A 16,270-nucleotide genomic window follows, 5' to 3' on the forward strand; every position below is an offset into this window, starting at 1 on the left:
AGGAATGATGACATCCAGCAGTGCTGCTGAGAGACAGGCGGGCTAGGGCAGGCTGTCAGTGTCATTGGGGATGCTATTAAGGGCATTCATGAGGCAGCACGCACGTCTGGAGTCCCATCTGACCGGCATCAACAAATGCCCCTGGTCCATTCATTCTGGAAGGGGAGCTTTAATTAGGCATGAAGAAATTTATCAAACAACAGCCCCTTGGAGCTGTTGGTCTCTTTGCCATCTGGACGGATGGCTTCGTACCCTGTGACAACAGCAAGGGGAATGATTTATGAGGTCCCACAGCTCCACCCCCTGGGCCTGGTAAAACCTGAATGGTTTTTGTCCTCCCCCAAAAGGAGGGAAACTTTGCCTTTGTTGATGGGCACACACAAGCTGGGGTTCATGCTGAGGTCTGTCTGACTCTGTGAAGGTGATCCCAGACCCATGGCAGCCAAGACTTGGGGTCAGTTTCCAATTTACAGTGACCCAGCCACAGGGGTTAATAGAAGATGCCATGGAGTGGGGATAAGACCGGCGTGTGAATTTTGCTAGTGAGCTATGGGGCTTCACACAGGTTTTTTTTTGCTTCAATTTTATGACCCATCCAATAGGAATAATGATTTCTGCGTCTGCCCAACTCATGTGATTTTTTTGGAGGTTCTTATGACATTACAGATGCAAAATGAGCTCATTAATTATATAGCCCTCCACAGGCATTAAGGATTTAATCCAACAAACATTTATTAAGCAACTGCTGTGTGCTTTGCACCACTCCTGGTGCTGTGATGGACACAGATGAATAAAACACAGTCCCTGCCCTTGGCGAGCTTACAATCTAAGAACGGTCATAGGACAAGTGCACAATAACTATAATACAAGGCAGAATATGGTAAGTGCCATGAGAAAGGTACAAATAAAGTGCTACGGTGGTTCAGCGGAGGGAGAAATCCCAGTGGTTGGTAGATCAGGGAGGGCTTCATGGAAGATGTGGTTTCTGCATGGGCCTTGAAGGGAACAGAAGAGAGGGTCCCAGGAGATGAGAACAGCAAGACCAAAGGCACAGAGACAGGAAAACCAGGCACCTCTTCCAAAAATGATGATTCTCTAGGGACCAGTGCAGGGTGTAAAGAAGGAAGGGGCCTTACTGGGTGATCTGTAATGTCAGGGTGGAGATTTGTACCTTATTTTGTGGGCCAGGAACTTTTAAAGTTTTCTGAATGGCTGGAGATAAAAATCACTATGAATGTGCAGGACAGACGGGGATGTGCAAGCATGCCCAGAGGGGAAACGGGGAGGGGTAGGGAAGAGAACGCTGCTAAAATTGTGCAAACAAGGGAAGCAAGGGCAGCACTGGTGGGGAAGGGTGACAAGGGAACCCATAGAGAAGAGTCGAAGATGACTTTAGGGTCTCAGACTTGGGTGGTTGAGAGGCTCACGGGGATTCTATCAAGAAGACGGGGGATCGTGGAGGACGGGGAAGCAGAGATGATAAACTTGGCTTCGGATGTATGGAGTCTAGAGCAGGTGGGGTGGGGACTCAATGGAAGGCACTAATGTAGGGAGTGTCCGTGCGGTGGGGCAAGGCGGAGGGAGGGAAATAATGGTCTGACCCATCTCGGGTCCTTTTTAGATCAAGGGAAGGGTGGAAATAAATAAATCATAAATACATAAATAAATAAATACATAAATAAGTGATGAAGAGACGCTGGAAGAGAGGAGAAACACTGTGAGTACGTGGCATCCTGGGCACGGAGGGGACGGGTGTCCAGCAGGGGTCGCTGTGGAGCCCAGCGATGTGGGGAGCTTGGTGATGACAGGGGGTCTTGTGATGTGGCAACATGGAGGGCGCTGAATCGCAGGTCCCTGGAGCATGGAGGCTAGGCAGGTCATGGGGGACGGCAGCGCAAGCATCGGAGACCCCTTCCCGGGGCTGGTGGTGCAGGGAAGGGGAGGGAAGAGGCTGCAGGAGCCGGGATGGGGAGAAGAGTGTGTGCTGGTGGAAGTGAGGACAGACAGAAGTGGCAGAAGAGTGGCTGGGGTGTGTGGGAAAATGTCACGGATGTCACGTCCTCAGAAATGGGAGGAAGGAGAGGCGTGGGGAGGAACGGGATCAGGAGATCTGGAGGGGAGCTGGTGTTTCAGATGGCTCCTTCTCTTCAGCCAAGGAGGTGGCCGATGGAGGGGAGTGGTTATTTGGGGGCTTGAGGAGCTTGCAGGTCTGAGAGGCTCCAGGGTGGGTGATGGCAGGGTGATTGGGGACTGATTAGCGGTCAACAGGAGGTGACTGGAAGGGTCTCCTGCTCCCAGGATGGCCGTGACCACTGCAGTTACAGGGCAGTGGACCAGGGTGGCAGGGACAAGGGGCAGGCTGGGACTCCTCGGGGCCACCCAGGCTAGCTGGCCTGTGCATTTAGCTGCCCTAAACAGGCAGAGGGGACAGGCTGCCTCCTGATTGTGCGCCCAGGTGGAGGAGCAGGACGGGGTGGGTCGAGTCCTTCTGCCCCTGTCATCAGGTGGTCAGTGCATTTGGGCAGCGCAGGACCTGTGAGTTGGGGAACGGAGGGGTGCGGATGGTCCTGGCTTCCCAGGGCAGGTTCTCAGGGATCCTTCTACTTCAACAGCCACTGGTGTCCGCTTAAGGAACCAAGACCAATATGGGACAGAAGGAAAACTAGCTCTTCCATGGAGCTCTGGCCTTGAACTGCCCCACAGGGCAGGCTGCCGGCCGGTGCACGGAGCGTGGGGCCAACCCCAGGACCTGCCATCCCAGCTCCCCTCAGGACTCACCACTGGAACGTTCTGGAGTCCAAAGCCCTGGTTAATCCAAGGAGGTCCAGGCAGTTCTACCTGCTCCCCAGGGCACTGCCAGCTTCAGACATTAAATGTCTTCCAGGGCCTGTGAGATCCTCAAGATGAAAGGCTCTGGAGAAGTGTAAAATATGATACTAATTATTTCCACTTCTTGCGAGGGAGTCCAAACCACGCAGTTCCCACAGAGGCTGTTAGGGCTGTTGCTTTTTTAAATATTCATTTTATAATGCAAATCCCAAATCTCAGACTTGAAGCATCAACAGGAAGGACAACAAGGGAAGAAACACAAGAGATGCAGGGTAGCAGTCGCAGCTGGGGTTTGGAGCTGGAGCACCCACGTGCGGGGTGAATGGTTCTGAGCATCCTCCCACTGCCTCCGTTTGCTGCCCGCCAGCCATTAATTTAGAGCAAACGTCCTGGTCTGAATTGCTGCTGATTAATTATGTCCGGTCTCGTGTGCTTGGGAGCAGATCTCGGTTACTTTTCTTAACTCCCTTCACCTTCAAGATAATGGTTTTTTACTTATCTTTCAAATATGTTTTAAAACAGTGTTATTTATCAGGCAAGGGAATACATCCAACAAATCAAGCTGCTAATGCTTGTCTATATGTGACCTCTGATTCCAGCCCCTAAGTGATTGGCATGGAGCCCGGATTTCCCCAGGGAGATTATGCCCAGTATTTGGATACTGCATTTGGCTTTGGGTTAAAAAAAAAAAAAAGTCTTCACTATTAATCTTCATAGGGGGCAAAAAGGATTTTGTGAAATTCTAAAATCATTGCCTTTGTGTGGAGGATGGGTAGGTGGGGGTGGGGGTGGACATTGGAGCCTCTCCCTGCAGACTGGAGAAGCTCCGTGTTGGAGCTCAGTGCCAGCTAGTGTGACCATCAGGATAGGAAGATGACGAAAAATGGCTGCAGAGGCCCCTCGAGTGCACAACGCAGAAAGGAAACAGAGGGGTCACAGAGAAATGAAGCGAGGTGCTTAACACCCTTTCAGGTCTCACACTCTGGGGCTCTGTGAGGCACCCAGAAAGGCAATCATATGTATTTTAAAAAGGATGACATTTATCTTGATGGGGCCCTTTCAAGCTTTTGCTGTGGCTTCTCTGGTGGCAGAAGGGGACAGTATGGTCCCTCATGTGACATTCTAAGAAAGCAGGAAGGGGGTAACCAAGCGGGTAAAATCCCAGGGTTCCTTCCTCCTTGGTGGACTCTAGTCGCTTTAAAGAACACCCACCAAACCACCACGTTTTGGACACTCTTCTGCCTTATTGTTGGGTGGAGTGCTGCCCCCGAGCGGGAGATCTCAATTTTTCCAAAATGCCAGGGGAACACCCCAGCTCTTTAGGGTCATCTGCCTGCTCTGTCCAGGTTCTTGGTGGTTCTTGCAAAGCCAGAGTATAGACTGTTCATGGTTACTTCTCTAGCCTTCTCTTCATAGCTGTGGAAGCCTGTCTGGGACAGGTGGGTCCACCGTGGATCGTCCCTCGGACAGTTAAACTCTAAGTTTGTGGAACAAGGCCCACGCCTCTGAAGTGGCCTCTGCTTCTTGAGGTCCTTGTACTTCTTTGCCAGGCTGAACCCCTCAACCTCCTCTCCTCTGTCAACAGCACCATTTTAGACTTGGGTCAAGTTGTCCCCTCTGGGTCTTGGCTCACCCAGAATCCAGGTGTCTCAGAGGCTCAGGGTTGCTGCCAAGAGGTGGCTCTCCATTCATCCATGAGCCCAAAGATCTGTCCAACCCAGGAGGCAGTTTGTCATCCAAAGTCATGGGACTGGCTTCTTTTCATGTCGAGTCCTTCTGCCCCTAAAGATGGATTGAGTCTCAATCCAGTTTGGGTGGGTTCTCCACACCTTCTTCCTGTGGCTTATCTGCCTAATGCTAGATGAACACCACACAGTTATAAATACTCAGGTCAATATATATATGCAGGTATAGATATATATATTCTGGTCACTGTTTTACACTTTAACAAAGAAAACCACTAGCCTGCTTGTTCTACAGTTTGCGCCACCCCGACTCCCATCTGCCTGTGGTGTAGCTGGCAGGAAATGTGAGCCACTGAGTCCCACGGGGAGCCCACCTTACGTGGCCCCATCACACTGGCCAACAGTCAGTTTCAAAGCCCCCTGCTCATGCAGGCTCTTGAGGGCCTTGAACTCCAAGGGCATGGTGTGGGGGCTGGCCTGGGAGGTGTAGCCGTACTTGAGGCTGTCGTAATAGTGGTACTTGACGGGGTTCTGGTTCTGATCTAGTGGAAAGGGCCAGAAGCCATAGAGGTAGATCTGGTTGCAGAAACGTGTGGCCAGTGTGTACATCAAGAGACCAGTGGTGGGTCTTTTGATGTGGACTTTGTTGGTCAGCCAGTATCTGGAAAAAAAAAAAAAAAAAGAAATATGAGTTTGTGAATCATTCTTTCCAGGAAGAGGACAATGTTAACCTGTCCAGCAGCCTGCCTCCTGCCACTCCAGGAGTGGTGGAGACCAATCCAGCCACTGATTCCCGGTTCCCTTCTCAGGGGACTGACTACCAACCTTTATTAAGCAACAGAACTGTTCCCTACATTGTGAATTTTCACATATATGATTTTTATGGAAACATGACGAGCTTGGTAGTAGGTACAGATGCAGAAATGAGGCTCAGATACAAAAGTGGCTTGCCCGAGGTCACCTAGGTAGAAAGGGCAGGACCTTGACCTGGGCTCAGGCCTGTTGAAATCTAAAGTGGGGGCGGGCAAACTTTTTCTATAACGAGCCAGCTGGTAGATATTTTTGGCTTTGCAGCCATGCTCCTGGCCTCTGCTGTGGGAGCACGAGAGAGAGAGCCACAGATGACACACGTGGGTGTGGCAGCCTGCTGCTTGGGCTGCCGCATGCAGACCTCCTGTAAAGGGGTGGCTCTTGCATGGTGCCCCCATCTTCCCCTTGTGGAGGGTCCCATGGTGCTTCCCTTTGCATGTCACCATTCCTGACTCCAGCAGAGACTGACTTCCTTGTCCCTTGAGCATCATCCGATTTCCTTCCCATCCCTGCCCGCAGGACCCCCACCCCTCTGATGCGGGTTGCCCACCTCTGACCTTGGGTGGCTTCCCTGAGAGCTGAGGGGACACCAGACGGTGCTCTGCCCGGTGAAGCCGGGTTCTGCCATGATCTCTTCTCAAGGCCTGTCATGGCATTTGGCATATCCCCTTCTGAAATGGGAGTTCCCGCTTCCTACCTAGGAATCTGGCAGGGGTAATGAGAGGAGCTATGGAGAATTGGGAAGAGCATGGCATTGGGTTAACGGACCCCAGTGCTGGGCGAGGCACTGAGCTACCTCTGCACATAGAGGGTCTCAGTTTACCTTAACCAAGACAGCAGTGATGAAGAACCCGTCTCCATTCCACAGACTAGGAAACAGAGGTCTGGGGAGCTACCAACTTTTTAGATCTGAGTTTCAAGTGAAAGTTCTGTCAACAGCTACCTGCATGCTTTTGGGCAGGTCACTTCTCCCTGCTGGACCTAATTTTTCACATCTATACGATGATGGGCCACAGACCAGGGCATCTCCAAGTTTCAACACAATCTAGACGTTTCTCCAGAAGCGGGAAAACGTCCATTCTCTTTGCCACCATTTTGGCTTTCCACAGTGGTTCTTCTGCTTGGATTTAGAACTCACTGGGATGTGTGGTTTAACCTCTTTATTTCTCATAAAAAGCTGAATCCCTTTAAATGCAATGCGTACACCTTTGTAGAAAGATGGAATTCCTTACCACCAACTCCTCACTACTGTGGTCCATACCAGACATTGGCCGTGCTTTTCTGTCCTCAAACTCTGTGCGCCTCATCGCACCTGCTCCACCTGCCATTGTGAGAAACACCTACTCCCCAAGCCCAGCTCGGCTCCTGATGACACCTCAGCACAGTGACAGGTGTGACTATATAGTCAAACGAACCAATTACGTTCACGCCAGAAGCAAAAGTATGCCAGGCAAAACTTTTACACATTGCTGAAAGTTGAAACTGTTTCATATTCTTCGCAGTGCTTTTAGGGAAAATTGGGTGGGCAGGGGGAAGATTTTCTAGAAGATCAAGCATGCCCTTCCTTTTGCAAGTGGTTCTTTCTGCAGACCCAAAAAGGAAACCCCAAGACATTCCAGAAAGTTAACTTTAAATCCTTTTTTTTTTTTTGGAGGAGGTGTTAGCCTTTGAAACAGACAAGGTTACAGATTCCTAGTAACCCATATAATTTTAGTAAATAATGTAATATTTGATATAATGAAGCATATTTCAAGGACCCCCACCCCATCCTATGAACATGATTCTCGGGGGCACTGTGCCGACCTCCAGGAGAGCCTCTAGACAACCAGTCTTTTGTCGTAAGCCTGTCAGCTGAAGACCACTTTGCTTGCATCTCCTCCTATTTCATCCTGTCTGGGCCAAGAAACTTCCCTGTGGCCGAATTTTTCAACCCAGAATCAGATGGAGGGGACAAAGGCAGGGAGCTAGACAATGGCTCCATTAACCACAAACACAATTGGGAAGTAATAGGGAAAAGCCTAGGGGGTGCGTGGTGCTGAGGATGAGGCTCAAGAGATAAGGTGCCCTTCTTAGATCACGTGCACACTGTAGGTTCAATGGGGCTGAGCTGAGCTTGGGAGGGTGCTGAGGGGCAAAGGCAGGGAAGTGGAAGGAGGGAAGAATCCCAGGAGAGTAGCAGCTGATGTTTGGATCGCCCCACACATCCTTACGAAGTGCTCATCCACCTTGGCTTACCAACTCCGATAATGGGGAGCTCACCCCCCTCCTAAGCTAGTCCATTGTATTTTTGGTTCTGACTCAATGCTTCTCGGCCTAGGCTGTACACTGAACCACCTGGAGCTTTAGAGGACCGATCCTGAGTGCAACCTCCGGGTGCAGGCTGGACACTGGGATTTTTAAAACCTCCCCCAGTCATTCAAATGTGTAGCCAAGGCTAAGAAGCCCTGCTCTCACTGGTGGGTGGTTCTGCTAAGAATGAGGTATATTTAGAGAAAATAAGGGAAAAGAGTAAGCCTCAGGAATAGTTGTCAAGTTTTAAAGATCATTGTGCCCGGGGAACTTGTCTAGCCCAGTGGCCTGGCAGGGGATGTAACTGAGTGAGCTGAGAGCTGGGATGTGTGTAGGGAAAACCAATGCTTGGCCTCAGGGTTGCCAAGGCAACAGGGAGTGGTGGGACTGTGGCATCTAAAGGGGTAGCCAGTTTTATTATTGTCCAGTATAGTAGGGCCAAAGTGTGTATCAGAGATCGGGATTTTTATGCAATTTCTCCACAGTTTTGAATGTTGGCAACTAATTAAAAAAAGTTTTAAAACATCATCTGAGGCCCTGTTGTGTGAGTCAACAGACCATATCTGTGGGTGATCCATGGGCCTCCTAGGTTGAACGTGTCCTCTTGTTTCAGGTTCCAGAGGAAAACGTGGGAGTCCAGGCAGACAGGCCCGAGTAGAGGCGCTCCTCCTGCAGCTGGTTAGACAGGGCTTAGATAAAATGCAGCCTAGCCTCCCCACTCCTGGTTCTTGGGCCTTTTCCACCCCATGGCGATTCTGGGAAGGTCGCGCCTGGCATGAGCCGGCTTTAGCGGCTGTTGACCCTCCCCAGGGAAGTGCAAGCCACCACAGTGTCCCTGCCTGAGAGCATAGCGCTATTTGCTCCCTGAGCAAATTCAAGTCCTAACACCGGTCACAAATGCCGTATTAGGGATTTGTGGTTTGTTTATTTTCTGATTGTAAGGCCTTAGCGTGAGAAGGCTTTCGGAAATGAATTTCTTTTCAGGACATCAGTGCTGTGCTCAGAGACAGGGAGGGAAGAATTTGATCTGTAGGAGGTCTGAGGTTACACGGACGCGGGCTGTGCCCTGCCTGCAGATGTGACTTTCCTCCTCATGTCCCCGTGAACTGTCTTCCCCTTCCCCCGCAAAACTAAGCACATGCATTACATCTTCCTGGAAATGTTCCTTTTGTTCCACCCTCTTCTTCCTAGTTCATGCTGAGGTAATCACTTCCACCCATTATCATGAAATTTGCTTCTACTTCTCCTGTTGTGCTTATCAATCCTGCCTGATAATTCACGATTGTACGGGTTGGCCTCCCACACAGAACAGAGCGGGCATTTCCCCGGGAGCAGGAGCCGTGCCTCACACTCCTGGAGGGGGTTCAGAGGCACCTGGCTCCATGCACGGGGCAGCCAAGGCACTGTGGCAGGGACAGAAGCGCTCAACAAACACTCCATGTGCCCCGCCTACACCTCCCAGCATCCCTTGCAATGGGGCTGGGGTCACGTGACCAGTTCTGGCCAATAGGCTGTGACAGGAAGTGTGTCCCTTGGGGGCCAACCTTCTCTTCTGCCTCTCACACTTTGCATGAACGAGAAATCAGCTTCTGTTGTGCTAAACCACGAGGGGCTGGGGGGTCGTGACTGTCGCACAGCCTAGAACCATTATTATCCTGGCTTCCATGGTGCTCAGGAAATGTCTGACTCAAATGGAATTGGAAAATAGGAAGAAGTCGAAAAGGTGGAAGAGGGAAACCAGCAGGGCAGGCAGCTTTGTACCTGCGGCCGTCGGGGACAGGGAGAGAGGTGCCCACCCTCTCGAATCCGCTGCCGGCTTTCCCCCAAGAATCAATCACTGGGAGAGGTGTTAACAGCAAAGGAGGCTCCAGAATGAAGGGGGAGCTCAGTGGCACGGAGGGACCCACTTATTTCCCATTCTGCCTCCACGGGTGAACAAGAACACTCCTGAGCCATGTCTGACAGGGACGCGGGGTTGCCGTTTAATGAGCAGCTTGTAATAGGAGCTGACTGAGTTATGCGGGAACAAATCACCCTTCGTTTCCTTTCTATCCCCCTCAGTCGCTCTGGCCAATTTAGAGACTGTGTGTGTGGCCGACTTGTAGACGATTTCCTTCCTCAGGATAACAGCTGGGTGTTAAAACACAAACTAATTAATTTTGCCTTTCCAAATGAGGTTAGCTGGGTGCATCCGGGAACGTTGTATTGACAATGCACCTTTAATATCCCAGTCTTGAGATTTTAATTAGAAGGCAAAGTAATCTCAAAGAAGGCAGTAATTATTTTTCGAATTGGTTACCCCAATTGCCAAGACGATTAAGCGCCATATTTTATGAGCATGGACAGCTATAGATGAGGATTGCCAAAATCATCTCCAAAGCACATTTGTCCTTTTGGATTCCTGGGCTCAGTATGTGGCAAGCACAGTGGCTGCCACTGTTGGAAAAAGAGACCAAAAGGGCTTTCTCTAAGACGCTAAAAGCACTTTGTGGAACATAGCTCATATTGTCCCTTAAGGATCAGGAATGCCTTACAGGTGGTTGCCATGGGACACTTGGGGATGTTTTGTGTGAGATGAGCAGCAAAATGGGACAGGGCCCTCAGACCCCTGGTCTCCAATTATCCACATCAGCAGCCTGGGCCCTGGTCTGGGGGCCCATAGCCCACTGCCGTCTTTTCCTTGGGAACACTGCCTAGGGCTCTGGTATCCTGGGGAACATCTCAGGATGAGGCTGCCCAGCTTTGAGAGCATGGAGAGCTGGGGGTTTTGTCTCAAAATCTGGGGCTGGAATGCAGAGCTGACCAAGTCCTATGGATGCTTGAGGCAGATTCCTGGTCCCCAGGCCTCAATGCTTATCCAAGCCAGTGCCCTTCACTCAAGTAAGCAAGGTTAACTTCAAGGATGACCATGCCACCAAAAACTCCCCAGAGACTCTCGGAGTCCCCAGGACAACATCCAGTGGCCTCGGCAGGGCTTGTGAAGTCCTTGTGACCTGGGCCTGAGATCCCTCCCACCACCTGGCCTGCACAGCCACACGGCTGTAAGGACCCTCTTCATTCCTACCAGGACACCACCAACTCCCCGTTCTCCTGGCTGGCAACTCCTCCTTATGGTCTCAGCTTCAATGTTACTTCCCGGACTTTCCCGGATGGGTTTGTGCCCTGTACATTGCTCTTTTCTGATTATAGCATTTATCACTCTATGCTATCATTATTCATTTACTTGACTTTCTCCTCCCCTACAAGTTACAATTCTGTGAGCCAGTGGACTGACTTCCTGCTCCTATATAACCCCAGATCCTAGCATAGCTCACGCGCAAAGTGGGTGCGCCACAAATCTCTACTTAATGAAGCCAGGAGTGAAAATGAGCAAGCAGAGGCTAGTGTCTCCCTTGGGGGGGTGGGCACTGGAAGAAGCCAAGGAGGTTGGCTTTCCTGCAAACCCACAGGTCTGCACATGCGAAAGGCAGGCTGGTGGTGCCCTAGACCGTTTGTTGCCAAAAGAAAGGAGGAAAAATCATGATGCTGATTATTTCAGAGCTTCCTCCTGCTACATGGGGGGGTCCCCAGGGGAGTTGAGAGACTGTGGCTCACCCACAGGGATCACCTCTGGCCCAGCAGGGATCCAGAAAGACCACATCTTGGGGGTGAAAACTCCTGGCTGGATTCTGGTATCTAAACTGATACCACTCCAAATGCGAAAAAAAAAATTATAATTAACCTCATTCATATTTAAAGGAATCCAATTTCACACAACAATCAGATGGCATTTTCCACTGGATTGGCAAAGAGAACAAGTGTCGGTAATCTACCACGCTGGTGAGGTTATGGAAAAGCAGGCATTTTCAATCATCGTAGGTGGGAGTGTAAATCGGTACCTGCCTCCAGGAAGGGCAATTTGGTAACCGCTATAAAAACTAACAACACTTACATGCGTCTCTTTTTAGCGATGGCACGCCTAAAGAGCGAGCCTCTAGATGTACATACGTGTGCAGATGTTGGTATAAGATGATCACCGTAGCACCGATTATACTAGCCAAAGATTGGAAAAACCCGCGATGCCCACCAATGGCTTCTGCTCCCATAAATTATGGTCCAGACACTGTGAAGGAGAGCAAGGTGGTGTGTATTGATGTGGAATAGTTTCCAGAATTTAGCAAGGTACAATGCTTAAAACATGCTCTCTTATGTGTAAAAGTGGATATTCCTGGAAGAATACAGACAGAAAACCAGTGTAACAGGTCGCCTCTGTGGAGGAGGGCTCACTCGCTTTTCACTTTAAATCCTTTTATACTGTTTGGATTTTTCTTTTTACTATGTGCATTGCTATTTGAAAAAAATAGAGATAATCTATGAAAAATGACGAAATGCCGTCTGTGCCTTCATACTACAGACCTCTCTCTTTTTCTCTATGCATCACTGCCGTGGAATATACTTCCACACTCCGTGTCCGCTGAAGGAGACCGGAACCCAGCTGCTGGACTGGCCCTGGGGACATGCTCTTGGGACGGCGATGGGCATGCCTGGGAGGGGACACCTCCAACCTGCACTGGTCTCGCCTCATTCTCTGCACCATGCTTACTCCCTTGCCTGTCCAGCGTGCAGGTTTCTGCTCCCTGCTGCCAGGCAGCAATGCTCACTCTGCTGACCCACTGCTCCAGCCCTGGCAGGGATGCCTGCTGGGTCCCTGCCATCCTAGGGCTGATGTTCAGCACTTTGGGTGCCTAACTAAGCACCAATTCACAGGCTTCCTCTGCATCAGGCCTGTGGTCTGGGTGGCTAAATGGGGCCAGGCAATGGGCTGCTTTCCTGCCCGAGGGCCACCCTCTCTGTGGGTCACAGCCTTCCTCATTGTTGTAATTGAATCTGAGCCATTCACTACCATCTGCGGACCAGAGTTTTCCCCTTCCTGCAGCCATATTCAGCTGCCTGGGTGTCCTTCCCCTGGGCTGTTCACCTCCCTTGCCAACAGCCAGCCAGGGCACTGTGCCACTCTTGCAGGCTGGCAGAGCCCAAAGCCCCCTGGAAGAGCTGCTCAGTCTGGCGCAGGGCCAGTAAGAGTTAAAGAGCAGGCCTTCTCTGCACCACACTGCCCCCTCCCTGAGATGCCCAGGCCCAGTAACTGCCTCAGATGGGCAGGAATGTCCAGAGTACCCGGTGGTTAGAGATTCTCCTGGTACAGGTCTGATGAATCAAAGAATCCCTGCGTGGAAAGGGTGACCTTCTAGCCCAACCGTTATGGGTTGAATTATATTCCCTCAGAATTCATCTGTGGAGCTCAACCTCCAGTACATCATAATGGGACTTTATTTAGAGATAAGGGTCTTTACAGAGGTAAGCAAGTTAAAATGAGGTTGTTAGGGTAGCCCTTATTCCAATCCAACTGATGGCCTTATAAGCAGGGGGGATTTGGAGATACACAGGCACACAGAGATAATGATGGAGATGGTCCTCCACAAGAGAAAGGCCTGGAACAGATTCTTCTCTCAGAGCTCTCAGAAGGACCTCCAGCCTCCAGATCTACAAGACAGTAACTTTCTCTTGCCAGTTTAGGCCACCTGGCCTGTGGTTCTCTGTTACAGCAGCGCTGGCAGACTCATCCACTAACTCTGTAGGATGCGGATTTTCCAAGTCATGGCCCAGCAAGGGGCATTCACTGCTGCCGGAACAAGAGGCAACCAAGCTCATTTCAGATGACCTCTGTTTGTTGGAATGCTCTTCCCAGGGCCCAGATGAAACCTGACTCCGTGTAGATGACTTCTCAACCCTAGTTCTACACCTGGAGCCTTGCAGTCCAAATTTGTGAGCCCCTCAAGGTCAGAAGCCTTGTTTCATTGATTTTTGTGTTCCCCCAGCACAGGCCTGGAGCCTTCTAGATTATGGCAAGTAAATGTTTGCTAACTGAAGAAAGATTGCTCTCATGCTCCTTGGATACTTCTCTCCCTAAACCTTTTGACTTTTGAATTTCTCTGCCACTGTGGTCCATCTCCAGACTGGGACCCAAAACCTCTCCAAGTGGGATTCGACCAAGGTCATCGCTGACCTCCTTGACTCTCAAACCATTATACATCCGTCACTGTGATCTAAGATCATCTTACCCTTTGAGCAGCCACACGCCTGCTGCTGGTTGGTACTGCTCATTGTACCTGTACAATTGTTTAGAACCTAAGTACAGAATCTTGCATTTGTCCGTATTAAATCTCTCCCTCTTAGATTGGCTCATTGTTTCAGCCCATCAAAAGAAGTTCGGATTCAACTCTGAGGTCCCAATTATTAGGAATCCCCCCAAAGTCGTGTCTTCTGTGAACTGTCTAAGGAGACATTTGATGCCTTCATTTAAGTCATTGGTAAAAATGGGGACAGTTGGCAGTACAGGAGGCCGGTGGTGTGTTCTTAGAGATCCCCACGAAGTCAACCTTTAATTAATTAGTCTTTTGGGTGTCTGTGGTCAACAGACTGTGGTCAGTCTGTCAAGGACATGAGAAGGGGGATGGCAGTAGACACAACTGAAACCCATACACGTGGGTTCTAGTCTCCCTCCTCCTCATCTGAGTGACCTGGAGCAATTCAGTTAACATCTCTGAGCCTGTTTCCTTGTGAGTAAAATGGGGATGAAAATAGTATCTATCTTACAAAGTTTCTCTAAGAAGAGACTTAACATTTGCTCCCTTTTACTCCCTGAAATGTCACAGTTCTCCATGCTGCTCAAGAAATATTTTGTCAAAGTATCTGACTTAACCCAAAATATGAAATGACTACCCTGATCCTGGTACCTGTCTACTGCCCTCCTTCAGAAGAGCAGACTGGAGCAGTGTGCCTTGCTGTTTTCCCATGAGGACATCTGGTCTTGATATTTGCTTCTTCATCTTCAGGTGTTCCTGAGCCATTGCACTGATAACCATTTTGAAGCTCTGGCTTGGGGTTGACAACAAGCTCACTGGAGTCCATTGTTTCCCCATGTTTAGAAAATTGGGGTAGGGATGGCCAATTCCAGATTGTCCTTTTCCAATTTTGTATGATTTGGGGAAGATCAGGGCCAGCTGCTCAGTGGTCTTGGTGCATGATATCTCCTGGGATGTTAATAGGTCTTGGTTTTGTTGAGAGTAGAGGTTCTCAAACTTATACTGTGCCTCAGAATCACCTGTAGGGTTTGTTAATATGCAGATTTCTGGGCCTCAGACCTACGATTTTGGATTCAGTAAGCCTGGGCTGGGCCTGAGAATTTGCATTTCTACCAACTACCCAGGTGATGCTGATGCCGCTGGTTCAGGGACCATTGTTGAGAACCCCTGGTTTAAGGCAGTGAAGTGGGATTGTAAGTGATACCAAAGGCTTCATTCATTATGCTATCCAGGTAAAAGACAGCTCTCCTTTGCTGAGAAGATAGGTGTAGAAGAGGAACCAAGAGTCCAGTTCCCATCTGTCTTTCATAGCCTCTACACTGCCTGTCCTTAACTTTTCGGTTCTTTTTACTTGAAACATAAAATACACTTTCTGTTTTTCTTTCCTTTTTTTTTTAAGTGGGGGGAGGGGTGGGGAGGGGTGGATGGAGAGGATTGGATGGAGAGAGAGAGAATCTTAAACAGGCTCCATGCCCAGCGTGGAGGCTGACACAGGGCTCCATCTCACCACTCTGAGATTATGACCTGAGCTGAAATCAAGAGTCAGAGGCTCAACTGACTGAGCCACCCAGGAGCCCCCTTTCTGTTTTTCTTAATATTTTCATAAGCTCAAACTCTGGCTTTGGCCTTCCCCACATTATTCTTCTAGGGTCCCTGTCATTATTTCCTGGTTATTGTTCACAGGGGCAAATGGGTGGTGATCAGGAGCAAGGGAGGAGTCCTGATCTGTCTCTTACCAGCCATGCAACCTCGTACAAGTTACTTACCACCTGAGGCTCAATTTGTTGTCTTTAAAATAGGATGTTGGTTCTAGTTCTCTCATTACATGACATAATTCTTAGCATGGTGTCTAGCACAGCAGTGTTAGGGATGGTTATTTGTGCCCCTCATCTATTCTCCTACATGTCCTTCTTCAATCTGAGGTCACTGGGGACCCCCTGACCAGTCGCCAGATGCTCTCTCAGTATCAGGCACTATGCAGGGCTCAGGGATGCAGTATGAAGTGCCATTATCCTGACCTCAAGGCACTGACAACTTAAACAATTAATAATAAAAAGTAGGCTAATAATCACAAAAGTGTAGGAGGAGATTGTTTAACCAGGAGAACTGAAACCGTGGTCATGTGGTCTCTTCACATGAAGCCTGGCTCTACCATGTGCCAGCTTGTAGTGCTAGATGGACGTAATATGACCAGCCCTGGGCTCTAAAGTGATTTATATAAACGATTTCATTTGGTCTTCGTGAAAAGCCTATTTGCTGTTACTAGAGCATCTCACAGATTTTTCCCCACGAATGGATGGACTGGGGACACTAAACCAGCCCTAGGAGCACAATGACTTGTATATGGACATGTCTGGGTATTTCAAGCCACCCAGCTGCATTCAGAGTGTGTGGATGCACAGCTGCTATCTGAGGACAGCTGTTTTCCTTCGGAAAGATGGCTTGGATGTGAAGGAGCAGTCAAGCGAATGAGGGAGGCAAAGGCCAAGACGAGGTCAAGGGGTGAACAACACTGTGAGCCTCGATAGGCGGTTC

At 49.7% G+C, this 16,270-nt stretch overlaps 1 protein-coding gene across 1 annotated transcript in view; it reads right to left on the minus strand.

The window, feature by feature from the left end:
* Window positions 1-712: 712 nt before the first annotated feature.
* ST8SIA2 (ST8 alpha-N-acetyl-neuraminide alpha-2,8-sialyltransferase 2) overlaps window positions 713-16,270 on the minus strand; it is a 66,628-nt gene continuing 51,070 nt past the window's right edge. Inside the window, exon 6 of the mRNA XM_081831619.1 lies at window positions 713-5,175. Coding sequence (XP_081687745.1) covers window positions 4,890-5,175 — 286 coding nt within the window. The 3' untranslated portion in view covers window positions 713-4,889. The remainder of the gene's footprint in view (window positions 5,176-16,270) is intronic.

This window comes from Leptonychotes weddellii, chromosome 9, assembly GCF_054177405.1.
Source record: "Leptonychotes weddellii isolate Sample4059 chromosome 9, ASM5417740v2, whole genome shotgun sequence".
In the NCBI taxonomy this organism is placed as follows: domain Eukaryota; kingdom Metazoa; phylum Chordata; class Mammalia; order Carnivora; family Phocidae; genus Leptonychotes; species Leptonychotes weddellii.